This window comes from Lagopus leucura, unplaced genomic scaffold (genome assembly GCF_019238085.1).
Source record: "Lagopus leucura isolate 7727_CA_CO unplaced genomic scaffold, USGS_WTPT01 Super-Scaffold_741, whole genome shotgun sequence".
In the NCBI taxonomy this organism is placed as follows: domain Eukaryota; kingdom Metazoa; phylum Chordata; class Aves; order Galliformes; family Phasianidae; genus Lagopus; species Lagopus leucura.
In genome coordinates, this window is record NW_024962256.1 from 9,088,558 (window position 1) to 9,106,173 (window position 17,616).

The 17,616-nt window shown below is 44.1% G+C and overlaps 1 protein-coding gene across 1 annotated transcript; it reads left to right on the forward strand.

Annotated features, from left to right (window-relative positions):
- Positions 1 to 624: 624 nt before the first annotated feature.
- On the forward strand, positions 625 to 17,224 carry ABRAXAS2 (abraxas 2, BRISC complex subunit). Its single transcript, XM_042863857.1, has 9 exons — positions 625 to 740; positions 1,968 to 2,058; positions 4,742 to 4,778; positions 7,263 to 7,329; positions 9,230 to 9,420; positions 9,969 to 10,088; positions 10,727 to 10,811; positions 12,442 to 12,556; positions 15,007 to 17,224. Exons 1-9 carry the CDS (start codon positions 669 to 671, stop codon positions 15,471 to 15,473), a joined length of 1,245 nt encoding a protein of 414 aa, XP_042719791.1. The 5' UTR covers positions 625 to 668; the 3' UTR covers positions 15,474 to 17,224.
- The last annotated feature ends 392 nt before the right edge of the window (positions 17,225 to 17,616 follow it).

Sequence of the window (17,616 nt, forward strand, 5' to 3'; positions counted from 1 at the left end):
AAACTGTTTCACTGAAAGCAATGGATAGTGTGCTTGTAAGGAGCAGTTCAGCTCCAAGGGGACAGATTCTCATCATTCAATTCGTGAGGGCTGTCCAAAGTCCAGGCAATCTTTATTAAAAAAAGATTTGTGCTATTGTTTTGATGTCTCTTGACTAGAGAATCTGACTTATACACAACTATCACAGAGTCATAGAATCATTCGTGACTCCAAGGATCACAAGGCTCCAACCCCCTGCAACAGGCAGAGCCACAAAACTCCATATCTAATACTAGACCAGGTTGCCCAGGGCCCTATCCAACCTGGTCCCAGATGGGAAACGGGAATCCATTTCATCTGTGACCACACCATAAACCATCATAATCGCACTGCTTTTATGCTGACCCAGGCAAGGCTCAGACCTCAGGAAGAATCCCCATCGTGGTATGGGACGGCCAGGCAGCTGCAGATGCTGGAGTCTCCATCCTGGTAGCTGTGGTGCTCACAGACACGACCTGGCGCTGGTGCGAATGCATTGGACGACCTCGAAGGACACCATGATTCCCCGGCCAGCCTACGCGCAGTCGGACTACATCTCCCAGCAGCCCCCGCGCTCCGCCGGAAGTAGGAGGGCGTCGGGCGCGCTCTGCCTTGTGGGAGCGTTGGCGGCGGCGGCAGTGGTCTTCATCATGGCGGCTTCCATCTCGGGCTACACGTTCAGTTCCGTCTGCTACTTCAGCGCCAACAGCAGCGCCGACCACGTAGGTGCCTGGTGCCGCCTCTTTGAGGCGCAGCGGCTCTGGGCCCGCAGGGCTCGGCCCGCTTAGGGGGGTAACGGCCGGAGGCAGCGGCCCTCGCTGGGCTCTGAATAGCGGCCCTTCGCCAGCGGGGCGCGTTGAGCGGCCGCTGCGGCCCGGCTGAGGGGTGGGGGGAGTCCGGGTGGGTATGGGGCTGCTCGGTGGGCGTCGTGCGTGGGGGCTGCGGGCACAGCGGTGTTTATCAGAGCCCAGGAGCGGTGTTCCCAAATCCCTCTGTTCCAGTCTCTGTAGATGAGAACTGTGCTTTCTGGACCGCCTGTGGTGTTCTTAGGGCTGCTCCCTGCCTGCTATGTGCCCGTGGGGCTGAGACAGGAGGCAGTGCCTTTCTATGAAGTGTGTGCTTTCCTTGCAGGAGTGCAGTACTGCTTAGGGAATCATGGACTCATAAAATGGTTTTGGAAAGGACCTTTAAGATCCTCTAGCTCCAACCCCCTCCTATAGGAAAGGTTGAGGGAACTGGGCTTTGTTTAGCTTGGAGAAGAGAAGACTCTGGAGAGACCTCATTGTGGCCTTCCAGTAGTTGAAGGGAGTGTATAAACAGGAAGGAGAATAAGGGTGGACAGTGATAGGACAAGGGGGGATGGTTTTAAACTGGACAGGGGAGGTTTAGGTTGGATATTAGGAGAAAGTTTTTCACCCAGAGGGTGGTGAGGCACTTGATCAGGTTGCCCAAGGAGGCTGTGGATGCCCCATCCCTGCAGGCATTCAAGGCCAGGCTGGATGTGGCTCTGGGCAGCCTGGGCTGCTGGTTGGTGACCTGCACACAGCAGAGGGTTGGAACTGGATGAGCACTGTGCTCCTTTGCAACCCAGGCCATTCTGTGATTCTATAGGCAGGGACACCTGTCTCTAAACCAGGTTGCTCTCAGCCCCATCCAGCCTGTCTTGAATGCTTCCAGGGAGGATGCATTCACTTCACTAAAATGAGTGTTTTTGGTCATGAAATCCCCGTGTTGTAATGGGGTGGCTCATTACTACAGTGTTATTATTAGAGTATCAACCCTGATTAATGTAAGGTTATACCTGCAACAGCCCACGTGCTTATGTCAAGCAATAGCTTTGTATTTAGCCTTCCATTTAATACTAAGAAAGTTACAAGAAATTGCTGTATGTTGTGGGTGTTTTTTTTTTCCTATTTTTAGTCTTTTGTTTGTTTCCCTTGAAATTGCAGGAAGGGTTTCTGCTAGGAGAGGTAAGACAAGAAGAGACCTTTAGCATCAGTGACTCCCAGATCAGCAACACAGAATTTCTACAGGTAATTGGTAAGTAACAGAGCTTTGAGAAATTCTGAGGGAAGCACTGTTGGGTTTTTCATTTCTCAATATAACAATGCAGTAAGGATTACTATTTCATGTTTGAGACCATAATTTTAAAGTTGTTATTAAACCACTGGCTACGTTATTTGTTCACAACTCAGGTGTGAGGAAAGGAAAAGCTGTTTGTGAGACACAGGGCTCTTTATGCATCTCTTCTTGTGAAGAAGAGCTGGTGCTGTGGAGAGCTTCCCTTTTGCATGGTTGCCTAAATGCAGGCATGTGCTCAAAATAAAATTTATTGTTTACTTTACAAATACTGGAGGAGGGTAAACTTATAGTAGAGGGTTTGGATCAGTGGCTGGTAGATGGTAGCACTGTAAGGTGTTGTGGCATTATTTGTCAAGGAGTATTTGGCAAGTGGTTTACTTCAGTGACAAAAGAGCTAGTCTGTATTGCTCATTTACTGTTATGAAAGCTGAATATCTGTTGGTTGAAGTCCTCACTGAGGAGCTATCACAGGTTTCCAACTCTGCAGTTTACAGAAATCAGGGAGTCCCTAAGAGCAAATCTCTTAGTGTTAAAATACATCTGCATCAGTAAGAACCCAAATGTGCACGTACTTGACTTTGTGGAATGGATTGTAGATAACTTTCCAGGATCTTTATAAAGCTTAGCTGTTACACAGACATCTTCCAGCCATCTCACAAAGGATATTTCCAGAGCTAATGCTCTGTGGAAGTGTGTGCCATATTATGGTGCATCTGAAGATACTTGCAACCTTGAGGTAGGGCTGGTTGTGTGCGTGTGGATCTGGAAAGTTAAGTAGATTCCTGGTTTGAAAAAGCAGGTGATAAATTGACTGTGTGACCTGTACTAATCTGTGAGGTAAGTTACAAAAAATAAAGGGATAGATCTTGGGTGTGCATAAGGACACAAAGTATTGTAGCAAGGAAAGCAGCTGATGTCTGTCTGTTCAGACCAAACTCCACGTGGCTGCTCAGTGCTGTCTGGTCGGAGTTACTGATGCAGTGCAGCAGTGTCACTAACCAGCTGCACCCTAGTCTGATTTCATAAACCAAGTGCTTTTTGTTCTGGGTACTTTTTGTTGACCAAATTCTCACTTCAGCCTTTATCTATCAGCCTTACAAGTTGACCAGAGAGTTTAGAAGTTGAAATGCAATTGATGGTTATGTTACAGTTCTTGTATGAACTTCAGCACTCTTGTGTCTGTTGTCTCAAAGCTTAGTAGCACCGTGTGTGTGTTTAAAGTGTGCATGCAGTAAGGATACTCTATGTATTTATGTGAAATAAGTCCATGTGTAAAACTCAGGTTTGGAGTGATGACAGCTTCATGCATTTGTGTGGTGATGCAGTAACCCAAGAATCAAGCAATGTATTCTCAGCAGTCGTAGTCGATAGATTTGCTGGAAGGTGTTAGTATGAGCTGGAATCATTCAATTTGCTGGCCTTGTTTGGCAGATCATTCCCACAGATTCCTGCATGCCAGAATGAAAACGTGAGGCTGATATGGCTTTCTGTTTGGAGCTGTTTCAAAGTCAAACAGCAGCACAACAAATTCTTCTTGCTGGTGATAGTGATGCCACTAACAGACACAGTGCCACTGATGTTTGGAGCCTCGTTGGGGTGCTGGCTGAATGTGCTGCGATGCCAATGTGTGCAGTCTGTTGTCGTTGGGAGCTGTGGGCTGCCTGTGATTCTGCTGAGGTTGCCATCGTGGCTGTCAGAGCAGCAGTGAGTCACGCAGGAAGGAAGGCTCTAAACAGAGATGTTGCTGAACACACTCCAGCAGCATTCAGATATAGGATGTGAAATGGTGTGGCCACGTGTGTTTGGTTTCAGACAAGAGTTGTGTGATGAAAGCATGGTAATATGATGAAGTGACAGACTGTGTCTGAGGAGTCTGAGCAGAGGAGAACTGGACAGAAGTGCTGAATGCCCCGAAAAGGAAGTTGTGCTTGGTATGAGAGGAAGCTGAATGGTTTGGATTTTTGCTTCTTTCCCTCTCTGTGACTACTGACCTGCTACAGCCTTTGTTTCAATGAGCACCTTAGCATTTATTAGTAACCCGTAGTGAAAAATGTCTGTGCAACTTATTAAGAATGTATAATTCTGTGTGTAAAATGAAAATGCAGCTCATCATTAAGGAGTTTAACAGGAGCTGTTTAACACCTTTTTTCATAATAGATTCTAGTTGTCTCACCAGGTTAAATATTCCCATGTCCAAAGTTTCAGTGATTTTTTTTTTTCTCCCCTTTCCCTGTTCCTCAACACTGTTTATTAAAACAGCAGTGAATATCAATGCAAGTAAAATGTGGAAAAGTTTTTAAAGAGGGAATAATCATAAATGCCTTTGTGAAGAGGTCACAACTGTAAAATAACATACGTATATATCTGAGACTAGGGTATGTCTGTATATATCAGAGCTAGTGTGTGCCTTGTGTATTGCTCAAGTATTTTCCTCTGTGAGATGGAAGGTGAGAAAGAGAAGCTGCTTTCAGGGTATGATGCTGTGTCATCAAGAGTTGCTGAGACACGGAAGGACGCTGTGTGGTCTGATACAGAAGTTTATTTGCTCAGCAGACGTGATGTGGAAAGGTGATGCAAGATATGCCACTGTAACGCTTCTTTATCTTGAGCAGTTGGACATGTGTCTCTCTTTTTATTGCAGAAATCCACAACCATGAGCCATGTTCAAAACTCTTTAGGTAAGCTTTTTCTGTTTTCTTCTGGTGTGGGCTGTGAAATGCAGAACAAAACGGCTCACTGAAATGTAGCAGCATTTCAGCTGTGCCTCGCAACGTTTGTGGTGTTTCCTCACCTGGTGATGGTACAGAAATGCACGTAAATTGCACGTGCCATGGCCATGGGAGTCTGTGTTCAGTTCTGGTACCTGCTGCCTTACCATGAAATCTTAGTTTAGAAAGAGTGCTGAGGTAACCAGGCTTCTTTTTCTGCCTCTTCAAATTGCCACCTGTGCAGTGGAGGGGGATGCAAGCCAGATTAAGTCATATCACTGGTAATTAAGGTGAATGTCAAAGCCAGTTTAATTTATCACAGTCCTAGACTAACTCTGCTTAGGCCTGCTGGGTAGCAGTACCTTATAAACCTGCTGGGTTAACAAGTTCTGTAGTTGTACTCATGTGCACTAATTACTGCAAAGCTTTCAGCTTGCTGTTCTTTTTGCCTTCTGATCTTCTGCGCTCCAGAATTAAAATTAAATGTAGGTCTGACGTTCCCTTTAGCAGCTTTAATCTATTACGTGTAGCTTTTCTGTATAGACTTCACTTGTTATACAGCCATGGCTTCTAAATTGCTCCCTAGAAATCTATTTTCAGAAGGAATTCCCAATTAATTTCTTTTTGTCTTTGTTTAGAGATTTCCAGCCCATTAAGAGGCAGTACCTCAGATACTGTGACTGACATGAGTTACATTAGAGAGAAAAGCTGCAGTCTATCATCTGCTATCTGATAATTACAGCTCTTATCCTAGGGATGTATTTGCTGGAGGCTCCACGCACTGAGATAATGTCCCAGTGACTGGTGGGCCCTTCCTGATTCCCTTTGGTGCTTCGTGCAGCACATCTCAAAACCGATCACGTTTACCATCTTTCCCCAGTCAAGAAATGTGTTGTTAGTCTCTGAGGTGATGAAAGAAGGGGAGGAAGTCTGCATTTCACTGCATGATTTCTGCACGTGAGCAAGGATGGACGTATCAACTTCAGAGCTTAGGGGAGTCACACAAAGTTCAGGGCATCTTAAGACACCAGTTGTTCCTTTAGTTGCAACAGCTGCTGTGTGGGGGCATTCTGCCTTAACCTTTGGATTTAAATGCAGCCAGGCTAAGGAGTCCTGTGTCTCATCTGCTCTCTGTTGCACTGCTGATGAATGTCACAGGCTTGGCCCCAATGCATTTAGCAAGGAGCAGGAACTGAATAAGAGGTAATGGTTTGAAAAGACCTGATATCTTCATCTGTGCAGTTCACAAGTTAAGGTGTTCTGGGAAGTAGTGGTTGCTCATCCCATGGGAGAATTACAAGTTGTGAAGAAAGAATTGGATATTCAATCCTTACAAGAATATACAAAGGTTGTGAGAATGGATTGAAAAGATTATGCAGACACTGTATCTGAAATCAGTAATTATAGCTTTAATATTCAAAGTAACTTGCATGTTAAACCAGATCTTATTTCCACCCTCGTTTACCAGCCAAGTACTGAGCTCAGGATTTTCTGTTTTGTTTTTTTTTCCCTACACAAACAAGAGTTGAGATCATAGACCTCTAAAACAGAGTGTTTTCCTGCACTGCTTTAGGTGTTAGTGATATCAGCTCTTGAAAGAGCCTGAGGACTTGGCAGGTAAGTCAAGGAGGAATCTATTTTCAAATGTTTTTGCTTCTGTTATGAAGTGTGATCCATTTGAATTTATAACCCTATCTGTATGGATAGCTTTATAAATTCTTAAATACGTCTTATCCTCAGAGTAACAACTTGCTAGGATTTGGGTCTCTGTTCTGCAAGCGGAGCCACGTGGAAAGACCAGAGTAGTAGAGATTGTTGCTGACCCCAGTGTAACTGTTCTGGCTTCAGGGGTCTGTTCATGTGAGCTTAATTGCAGGGCTGGAGCTCAGGAAAGTGATTTGTAGCTGCGTGGCAGTTGGCCCTGCTTCTCTTACCTCTCTGGCAGGTAGGGCTCCCATCAGCAGAGCAGGGATTTGCAGAATGCTGGTCAGAATACAGTTCCACAGTCCATTTCTGTGTGTTTCTTGCCTCTGTTGTAGAAACTGCCAGTGAAATACTGGTCATCAAACTAACGTGTGCAGTGAAAGCATCTGAGAACTACTAATTTCAGGCACATTATACTTTGTTACCAGTTGTTTAAAAGCAGGCTGTTTGCACCAGCTAGTCTATACGTCTCACCTCAGAGCCCTGCATCCTCCTCTGTGAGTGGCTGCTGCTGTATTATGAGCTATGCAGTCACCCCAGGCTTCTGGTTTCCTATGCTAAGTAGCACTCAAGTTGTATCTCTTAAGTAGGTGGTGTGAATACTGACCTGTTGTGACAAGGGTAAAATTGCAGAGGTTGATTTCTAATTTATAGAATGCCATCTATTTGAAGAATGTAAACTACTTTGTGTAAAGTGTGTGTGTGTGTAAACTAAGTGCCTACGTTTCTCTTTTCCTTTTTTGGTTCAAGCTTTTATGACTATGCAGGCAAAGTTAATGAGGAGAGTTTGGACAGGATTCTTAAGGATCGAAGAAAAGTAAGTTGTCTCTTTTCCTCCTGTCCTCGATGTAAGCACATAATCAGAATGGTTTTGAAAAGACAGCTGACTAGAAGAAATAGCTCCCTTTAACAGATCTGGTCTGATGTCCTGAACAAGGGTTATCCTGTACACAACTCAGTGGGTTTGTGGTACTGAGCTTAAACTGGGAGCAGTGTCTAAACTCCCTGAAGAAGAGTGAAGAATTGGAGTTTACATCTCCAGAAAGGAAGGGCTGGCATCGATGCACCATCTGGTTTCTGAGCTGAATGTGCAGCATGACCATTGTGTACTCCACTGCTGAAGCCAACCAAAAAATGTCTCTGGTCTGCAAATCTGTTCCAAAAAGTTCATTTTAAAAGGTTTAAAAAAAAAAAAAAGGGAAAAAAAAAAAAAAAAAAAAGAGAAAATCATGCTGTAGCCTTGTAAAAAGCAATTGTTGCACTGCTGCTTTTGAACTGCAGATCTTGTCAGACAGCAGTTGCATGCCTGCTGTTGTAGCTTTCTGTCATGTGGACATTGTTAGTTCGTACAGGAGTTGGGCTCACAACATCTGGGTAGCAGTAGGGTTACTACAGGGTGGGGGTGACAGATGTAAGGCTTTGTTTTCTGTTGTTATACTTGTTACAAACTGGTGTTATCCCAGCTGCTGCCGAGCTGCATCCCTGTGATCACAGAGCTAATGGTGAAGGCTGATGTGTTGGGCTTCTGGGATCTGCTCTGCTTCTCAGCAAGGGTGAAGTTATCATCATTAAACTGCAGTCTTCATTTGCTGATCGCCTTGCCAACCTGATCTGCCAACTTCTGCTTGCAGGCAGTTCTGGTGAGGACGGATCTTTAGGGAAGCAAGTCCCAAATCTGTGCAGCGACTGCAGCGTAAATCACTGTGATGGTTTTTAGCTTCCAGCCAATGCTGTCAGAATAAACTCTTGTGTGTGTGCTTATGTGTTAACACTTAACCACACACAAAGAACATATGTGGTTACATACATGTGATTAAAGTCCTGTAGATTTGATGACATTAATTGTTTAGTGTCAAAAAAGAAAAGCAGCAGTGCTGTCCTGGAACTAAGCTAGTCTTGTTCTGTGCTGCTAACAAAGTAACTTCCTACATCAGACTGTGTAATTTTGCTGTAGATTTTACTGTAAGGAGCTAAAAACAATGCTTAATTATGACAGTGAGTGTCATATTGTTAGATACATCAGTTCTGCTCTGTTCCAACAAATGTACACAATCTTAATGTGTCACTGTGTGATAGTGCCTCTTCTTGGGGTTGTTAATGATGCATCCTTTGTCATTATTGTCTTAATTTAATTGCCCATTTACACTAAATAATTTTAATACAGTGTGTTCAAAATAATCATTGAATTATGATATCTGCTGTGCATATGAGCCTTATCACAATTAAATACACAACTTTATGGCAGTGTACAGCAGATTAGTCCCATACGTCTCAATGCAGGCGAAGCGTGTGCACATATGTTTGCATAGCACTGGAAATGTCTTGCAAATCAATACAAGTGAGCAGGCAGTCGAAATGTTTAGGCTAAGAAAAGAAATATGACTACATCTGCTGTGTTTGAAAACTGCTCAGGTCTGATAATTTGAAGGTGCTCCAAGATTTGTTGTTAGAAGGCACTGAGTTGGTAATGAAAGTGGGCTCCTCATGGCACTGAGGGCATGTGAGCGTTTGTAGCAGGCTGAGCACTGAATAGTTGTGTGCAGCAGGATGTGTCCATTTCTGGGACCATCTCATGGGTGCAAAGCTCTGGTAATTCAGTCAGGCAAAGCTGTTGCAAGAACTGGCTAATTAAAATATCAAGGTTAGGGCAACCTTAAGATCAGTCGATATGTCTGCGTCTCTCAATTAATGCTTCTTTTTGATGCGTTTGATTACAGAACGTGATTGGATGGTACAGATTTAGGAGAAACACTCAGCAGCAAATGTCCTACAGAGAGCACATCATCCATAAACAGCTGACCCACATTCTTGGAGTGCCTGATCTCGTCTTCCTTCTCTTCAGCTTCATTTCCACTGCAAATAACTCAACGCATGCTTTAGAATACGTGCTTTTTAGACCAAACCGAAGGTAAGCTGTCTCCGTGTATGAGCCAGTCCTTGGTTTTTGTTCTGTTCCTTACTGCTGTTCAGAGCAGTTTACAGTATAAAGAGGTTGGCACAATTACACAGAGGGTTTTCTGTTTGTCAAGGGTTACCTTGGTGTACAGTGGTTAGTGATGATGGCTTTTCACCCACCACCACCCTGTGCAAGTAACTGAGTGATGAGTCAGCCTTGGGGTGAGGGAGAGTTCTCAGTTATTGAATACTCAGACCATAAACCCAGTGCATTTGAAGAGACACAGGGTGTTGGTGCCATATTCCTTGTAAGGGACACGAATGCAGGTTCACCCTCCTGTCTCTGGCACCATGGCTATTAGAGGTACGTCCAACTCCAGGGGATTTTTGATCGTGCATTTAAACACAGCCTCTGTTATTTAGCAGTTTTAATAATAAACCTAGCTAAAAAGCTTGGAAATGGGACAAGGTGTGAGCATCAAAGAGGTGGAATAGCGTCAGGACTGTTGTAAATGATTTCTTGAACAGTAATTAAGATCTCTTTCTGAACTTTCTCTACAGGTATAATCAAAGGGTGTCCCTTGCTATTCCTAATCTAGGCAATACTAGTCAACAGGAGTACAAAGTGTCTTCAGTGCCAAATACTTCTCAGAATTATGCCAAAGTTATTAAGGAATACGGGTAAGGTGATACCAAGCTCTGCCTTCTGTACCTTCCCCAAAATAGTGAGGATATGCACTTGAAGCTGCAAAAAAAAACCAGTTCTGGAGGAGAATGAGCAGTTGGTTCCTACTGTGCTTTTTCTGCTTAGAATGAAATCTTTGACAGGAACAGTTGTAACTCAATGTGCTCAGTAGAAAAGCAGACTTGCTATGGGCAGTCAGTGCTGTGGGCCTTCTGGCTGGAGGATTATTGTCTTATTCATTTTTTTCTCAAGCAGTTCTCTATGAAGGCTTGTTTTAAAACCAGAACACCAATTTGGAGTGTTTGGAGCTTTTGTTATTGCTGGTTTTAGTGATTTTATATAAATTGTTTTAATACAAAATAGCTCTTGGGACTGCTGACAGTGAAATCATGCAAGTTTTCTGTATATGTTTGATCTGAATAAACAGGGGGCTTCATTGTTCCAGAAGGAGCCTTGATATCAAATGTTCTGCTGTTCGAATTTTGGTTCTTCAGAGCTTAGTACTTTTTTTTACCAGTATGAAAGAAAATACCTTTTAGAAATACAGCAACTGACTGCTTCAAGCAACTCGGGGAGCGTGAGGTAGGAACTTGTGTTGTGTTCTTTGACTGATGAGCTCTGCTTCTTTCTGCAGTACTGATTTCTTTGACAAAGATGGAGTGATGAAGGACATCAGGGCCATCTATCAGGTTTATAACGCGCTTCAGGAGAAAGTGCAGGTAACTCCCTTTACTGTTGGTCAGTGTGTGTGTGGGGCATCTTTTCTTCATCCTTTAATCAAAGCAAGAGCGTAGGAGTTATTTAGAGCTCACAAATGATTTGTCGTAAACCGTGCAAAGATGTTTGACTTCAATAGTGGGCTATGGCAGTGACCTCTGAAAAATGATTTATACGAATGCCATTGATTTTTTTGCCTTTTGCAAGTAAATGAGACTTGTTGCTCAGAGATTTCTGGGAGATGAGAGCTATTTTTAAGAGTGCATCTTAAAGAAAAGCTTTCCCCAAGGCTGTGGGGATTTGCCTTTGTGAGGTTCAGAATGATTCCTGGCTCTTGGTTTGCAGTGTGCGGCACAGAGCTCCATCTGCTAGTTAAACTTGTGAATGTTTTGTGTGGAGCTCGAGTGCATCTGAAAGCTCCTCGTGTATCAAACCTGCTGGATGCAAGCTTGTCAGCTCACAGCCTGTAGCTGTGCTGCCTCAGGACTGCACGCATCTGCTCATTGCCATGGAGTCACAGTTAATTTCCAGGCTTTCCCTTCACATCTGCCCTGTAATATCATCAGGGAGTGCTCCTTCTGCCTGTTCAAAGCATGGCTTGCTTGTATTTTACCATGCCCCTCCTGCTGCTGTGCGTTGCTACAGAGCTGAGGGATAACTTGGCTGTTAGCTGACTTGAGGAACTTGGACCTTTCAAGTAGGTGTTTCACAGAGAGCCTCACAAGTTCTCTGCTAAAGCAGCTGAGGTGCCTGCGTTTGCATTATTCACCCATTAGTTTTGTGTGTGGTGGCTTTTTCTGGGCTGTGGTCTTCAAGAATTAGATGCACTGTAAGCAGAACTCATGTTCTCAACTCCAGCTGGAGGTAAGATCACTGGCTGTGACCCTTTGAAGAAGCAACAAATTGCTAATGACCTGCTGTTCAAGATTCATCTTTGGTTTTAGACTTGTGGGCTCTTCAACACTGGCTGTGTTTACTGATGATGAACAGTATTTATTGTCTGAAGCTGCAAACAAAGTCCACTGTAACATGTTTGGATTAGAAAGGAGACCCATGTTATGCACTGTTCATAAATGAAGGTCTACCTAAAATTTCCCGTTCGTTTCTTAACCAGCACAGGGAAACATTGCTGAAAATCACTGGGCTTTGCTTATTTCAGTGTTATCAGCTGGGAGATGAGCTCAGGGCAGTTGTTTGTTGACACAGCTGCTTCACACTCTGGTTTAAATTTGGCCTGCTATGAAAAGCATGCACCTTCATGCTAGGTTTTGTAATCATGCTGCCATAGTATCGTTATCGTGCTAATGGCAGTGCCTTAAGGTGACTGGGGACTCTTTGAGTTCAAACAGGAAAAAAACAAGTCTTTTTCACCAAGTGGGGAAAACTATCTTTGGTTCTTATTATGGCCATCTTCCTGGTACTGAGGAATGATTTAGGGGTGCTTTTCTCCCCGTGCAGAGTTGTGAATTCACAACAGCCAGTGAAAAAAAAAATGCTGTGAAATAGCAAATTCCTGCCCTTAGCTTTGTGTTTTAACAGCTTCTGCTGTGGCATTGGCTTTATTAATGTTGCTCTGGGGATCTTTCCTGTACTTGTTGCAAAGTCTGAGCGTATCTGATGTTTTCCTCCTAGGCAGTATGTATAGATGTAGAAAAAAGTGAACGTGTGGTCGAATCTTTTCAAGCCGATGTGAACAAGTTAAAAAGGCAAATTGCACAAAGGAAAAACGAGAAAGAGCAAAAAATAAGTAAGTACCTCCTAATTCCATTGTTTCAGGACAAGATACTGTAAAGGCAGAGTGCTTTGTGGAATTGTTGTCAGTTGCACTCCTGATGGCTCATAGCAAAAGGAAAACATATTCCACACTGGGCTGTATGGTACCTGACTTTGGAAGTGTGTGTGCTGCAAGGGTTGCTGTAGGAGTCAGCCAGTGGTAGCATGCTGGAAATAAGGGGGGAGGTGGGGCTGTAGGGGAGGAGTGGGAAAGTTAATTCTGGAAGTAACAGAGGAAAAGATCAGAGGTAGGAAAGGAAAAAAGAGTAAAGCCAGGAGTAGGAAAAGCCTATTTAGGCACTGGAGAGATTCCTTTTGAAACAGAGGCAGAGAATGGGCAAATGGGAAGGAGTATTTAAAAACAAACCTGTATATTTTAGCAAACACTTCCTGTCTTCCCATGTTTTGGAATACTCAGTTTCTGTTTTTTTATTGGTTTTGTATCTGTGTCTGAGGTTGAAAGGTGGCTTGTGCTGGTTGATAACCCCACCTGTGCAACAGGCTGCTCTGTTGCTCTGATGGGATGCTTTTTTCTCCAAGCTGTGAGCTGCTGTTACCACGTTAGTAGTTACATCAAACTTGAGCCTTCTCTGAGGTTCCTCCTTCCCTGAACCTCGCAGGTGAGGTGAAGAACCAGTCACAGCCTATCTGCAAGGCATGAGCAGCATGAGTCACTGTTGCTTCCTGCTTGGCTGGTGGTGAAACAGGCAGGGATCTGCTGCTTCACCAGCGAGAGGCAGAGCTGGTTCTGTAGTGAGGCTGGAGCTGATCTCAGCCCATATGGCAGAAGCTGGGAGCGGAGGAGGAAGAGCAGTCAGTGTGAGTCTCCAGATACTACCAGAGATGGAAGTGCTGGACTGAGAACTGATGCCAGAGGGAGCTGAAACAAGAAAACACGCAGCTTGTATCTCTAATATATTTAGATGCAAGTAGCTAAATAGTGAAGCTGGCCTTCTGTTCTCGCACTCTCTCAATATTGGGAGAACTTCCTTGGTTTTAATGAGTGAGTTGTTCCAGCTAATCAGTCTCTGGGATGGAAGATAAGGGAGCATCTGATGCAGATTCCTGTGGTGGCATCGTGTGAAAAGCTCAAGCTTTTCTTGAGAATGTTTGGGTAATGGGTTGTGGCTCCAACACTGGAGCACAAAGTCAGCTGAGGCTGTGTGACAGATCACTGAAATGATTTTGTTGGTGTTCTGGGGTGCAGGCTGCGCACTTCCCTGATGCCAGGAAGCCCCCCACCACAGTTCTCATATTGCAGACTGAAACTGCATTCTGTTATTTAGCTCCTTCCTCGGACACTTGAGGGAAATGTGCCCTTTTGTTTAGGTAAGAGGCTGGCTTGATTACAGAAACTATTCAGCTCTGATTTTTGCATTTTCCAGAAGCAAGGTGTGTGCTCAGTTGAGCTGATAGCACTTAGTCTAGCACTTAGCTGCAGGGCAGCCTTAAATACATGACTGTCAGTTCTGACAGATGGTTGGAGGTTAATAACCAGTTAGAAACCAGTCAAACCTCAGTCTATCCCAGCACTGAAGTGTTACTGCACAGCATTTCTCCTTGTGTGTAATGTACAATACAATCAACTTAAGCTGCCTTCTAATTAACTTTCCATAATACCCTCCTTGTGTGTCTGAAGGCCTAAGCAGTTTCCTCTGTCTTGTCTAATGATCCCAGTTATTCTAGTCTGTCCTCTTAGGCTGTGATATGCAGGCCAGGAGCGAGTCTGTCTGTTCTGCAGGATTTCTCCAATGGTTCCATGTTTCTCACCCTGCAGTGCCTAAAATGAGCTGCAGCATCCCAGTTGTGTCATTGCACACAACACACATGTGATGCCTGTTCCATCAGCAGCAAGCCTCAGTTTCTTTTCTGCAGAAGGGTGCAGCTGTCCCTTACTGTGCAGTTTGTGCAGCTCGTCATTCCTATGTGTCTTCCATAAATTGTTTTCCTAATCACCTCATTTGTTAGGATCACTTTGAAATGCCTTTTCTGATACTCTGTTGTGCTGGTGGCTATTAGTAGCATAGCACCATCTGTAATCTTAATAAGCATGTGCTGATTACATTCCATCATCAAGGTTGGAATGCAAGTACTGCTCATGTTACTCACTGTTCACTATGAAAAGCTGAGTCTGTGAAATCCTTGAAGGCAAGGCATATCTGTGGCTTTTGGCCTTGTTTTGACTATGAAAAGCACACAAACTGAAGAGTCACAGGCACAGCGAGCCTCAGCATGGCTGCTTTGTGATGCGAGAGGTCAGAAAACAGAAGGAAAAGCATCAAGTCATGGAAACTTCATGCAGCTGTTTGTAGGGATCTTAATGTGAGCAGGGTAAGGGTGGGGTGGACGTGGCTGTAGGTTGGTGGCTTTGCAGCGCACTTCACGAAAGCGTTAAGTGCACCGTTTTTGCTTTGTTTCTTCTAGGATTGCAGCAAGCAATTTTAAGTAGGCAAATGCCAGCAGATAACTTGGAACCTATGTTTGTTCCACGAATGTCCTACACTGGATTTGCAGTGGAAGGCTGCACGCTTGAAGATTCGGACGTCTCCGATCCTCCGCCTCCGTATTCGGATTTCAGTGCAGCCAGTCAGGAAAGTACTGTTGGTCACAGCCTCCTGGAAAGCAGCGTTTTTATGCCTCGACCCCAAGCAGTGGGGTCTTCTGGTTACGTTTCGACAAACACAGGATTGAAATATGCTGGTAATGGAGCATCTGCGCCACCCTCCCAAAGAGCGGCCGGTGACAGTGCTGACGAATCAGAAGACAGTGACTACGAGAACTTGCTTGAACCTACAGAGTCCTCTGACAGTGAATACTCACAGACGAGGGATTCACGGCCTCCAGCACATCCCGATGGTGACTCCAGGAACACTCAAACTTCTCAGATTTGATAGGGGGGGAAAAAAAAAAAAACAAAAAGGATGTGACACTGTTTTTCATCGTCGTTACAGAGAGACTTTGGGGATTCAACCTGGAGGAGATGAACTACACAGGATTACTGTGCACACGATGTAGAAGACTTGCACTAGATGGTTTATTCACCTCGTGATACATTTTGCAAGTTTTGTAATGGAATCATTAGGATAATCAAGTTGTACTAATACTGATGAGGTTCATGGATGTACTGGTAAACTTAGGCAAAATGAAATTTATAGAAATCCTGTAGCTTTTGTTGCCGTATTTTCTTTAAGACAATAAATTGGGTTGTAGTAACTAAGCACAGTTAGTCTACAAGTAATGTTCTCAAATCAAAACTTACCTCTTGCACTATCATGCCTTGAATTTTAATTTCTGAAAGGGAAAACAAATTGTGTCGGCCGCCTTCAGAATAGCTTTCTGTGATAAGCCAAATTGGCCTTTGCAAGCAGAGAGGTGTTGGGAACTGGGAGAAGCCTGACTGGAGCAGATGTAGTCTACCTTCTATGGGCATGCTCTTTTAACAGAGAAGGGGTTTGTTTCAGCATTTTTCCTAGCAGAATGTGTCTATCACTTACAGTGTCAGTTGCCTTCTTTTCTGTAAAGGGTGTCGGGGGGGTGGGATGGCTGAGAAATCACCCGAATGAATGTCATAAATATTACTCTTCTGGTTTTGCTGGGTTTACAACGACTGTATGCCACACTAGCCTCATTTATTGTCTCGTTTGTTATTTGAGTATGAATGCAAAGTGCACATACAGGAGCAAATGACTGACGGAAGTGTTAAATTCCATCGTGGTTGGACTTTGGAGTCTGCAAATTGCAAACAGCAGAGACTGCTTCTTGCATTTTATTTGCATCTAAATATTGGATTGACGCCTCTAGATGAGTTATTTTATGTAATAAATAGGGGATGGGGTGGGAGAAGATCGTTTGGAGAGTCCCCTGGGTTTATTACCTCTTTTCCTCTGGATGAAATGTGTAAATGATTATTTTAATTTGAACTGCAGCTCATCAGAAAATTGCCATTTGGGATAAATGAAGTGTGGTGTATTTAGAGAATTTCATGTTTGGATGCACTTATTTTTATTTAATTACTGCTTGTATACTAACGTTGCCCAAAACATGTGAAATTATGCCACTAAAATGTTTTGTATTATTGGATTGAATCCCTGATCTGTAAATGAGAAAACACCCAGTTTACGATGAGGGCATCGTAAGCATTTGTCGTGTTGAGGTGTGAGCAACCACTTGTGGTTTATACCCTGGAGAACAAAGCAGTCACACCAAAGGTGGGAATGCATCAGATTTGCAAAAGACTGAGACTTCAGCACTTCAGTGTTGTGTGTGGGGGAAAAGCTCTGCTCGTTAGCCTCTCTTTACCTGTACTAAATTAAGCAAAATGAGATGTGAAAAGTGCCACTCTTCTATCGAGTGCTTCCACCCTTCGGCATCTCGTGGGCTGGTTTAACTATTTTACACGATTCTCGTTAGCCTTAAGCTGTTGCATTTTGTCTTTGGGATTTGCAGTCCATGGAACAGAACTGGTTCTGGGTGCGTTGCTGCTGTCGGTGAGCGCCTGCAGCTCGGCTGTCCGTGCGCGTCGAGATGGGAATTGACAAGATGGCAACTCTGGTTTTATTTTTATTCCGCACAGAAACCTGCAAAATGTACATCTCTGACAAAGCAGTTAAATGTGACAATAAAATCTTATTTAATCCTGTAATTTATATTTTAATATCTGTCAGATTCTGTGTCGATGAACAGAGTACAGAAGTGCAGCTGGAGATGGATGACTTGCCACAGCTGGGTGCTTGTAGAGGTGGGTTGGGCAGAAGGGAGATGAGGCAGTGCCATGTTTGTGTGGTACAGGGGTGTGTGAGTGCTGGGACATTCCAAGGACAAAATAGCCCCAGTTGTGCATGTCTCTTATGTATAGGAAGGGAGGAGGGAAGGTTATAGTTGGATACCAGGAGGAAGTTCTTTACAGAGAGAGCGGAGAGGTGCTGGAACAGCTGCAGAGGGGCTGTGGATGCCCCGTCCATCCCTGGAGGTGTTCAGGACTATGTTAGATGAAGCCCTGAGCAGCCTGGGCTGGTATTAAATGTGGAGGTTGGT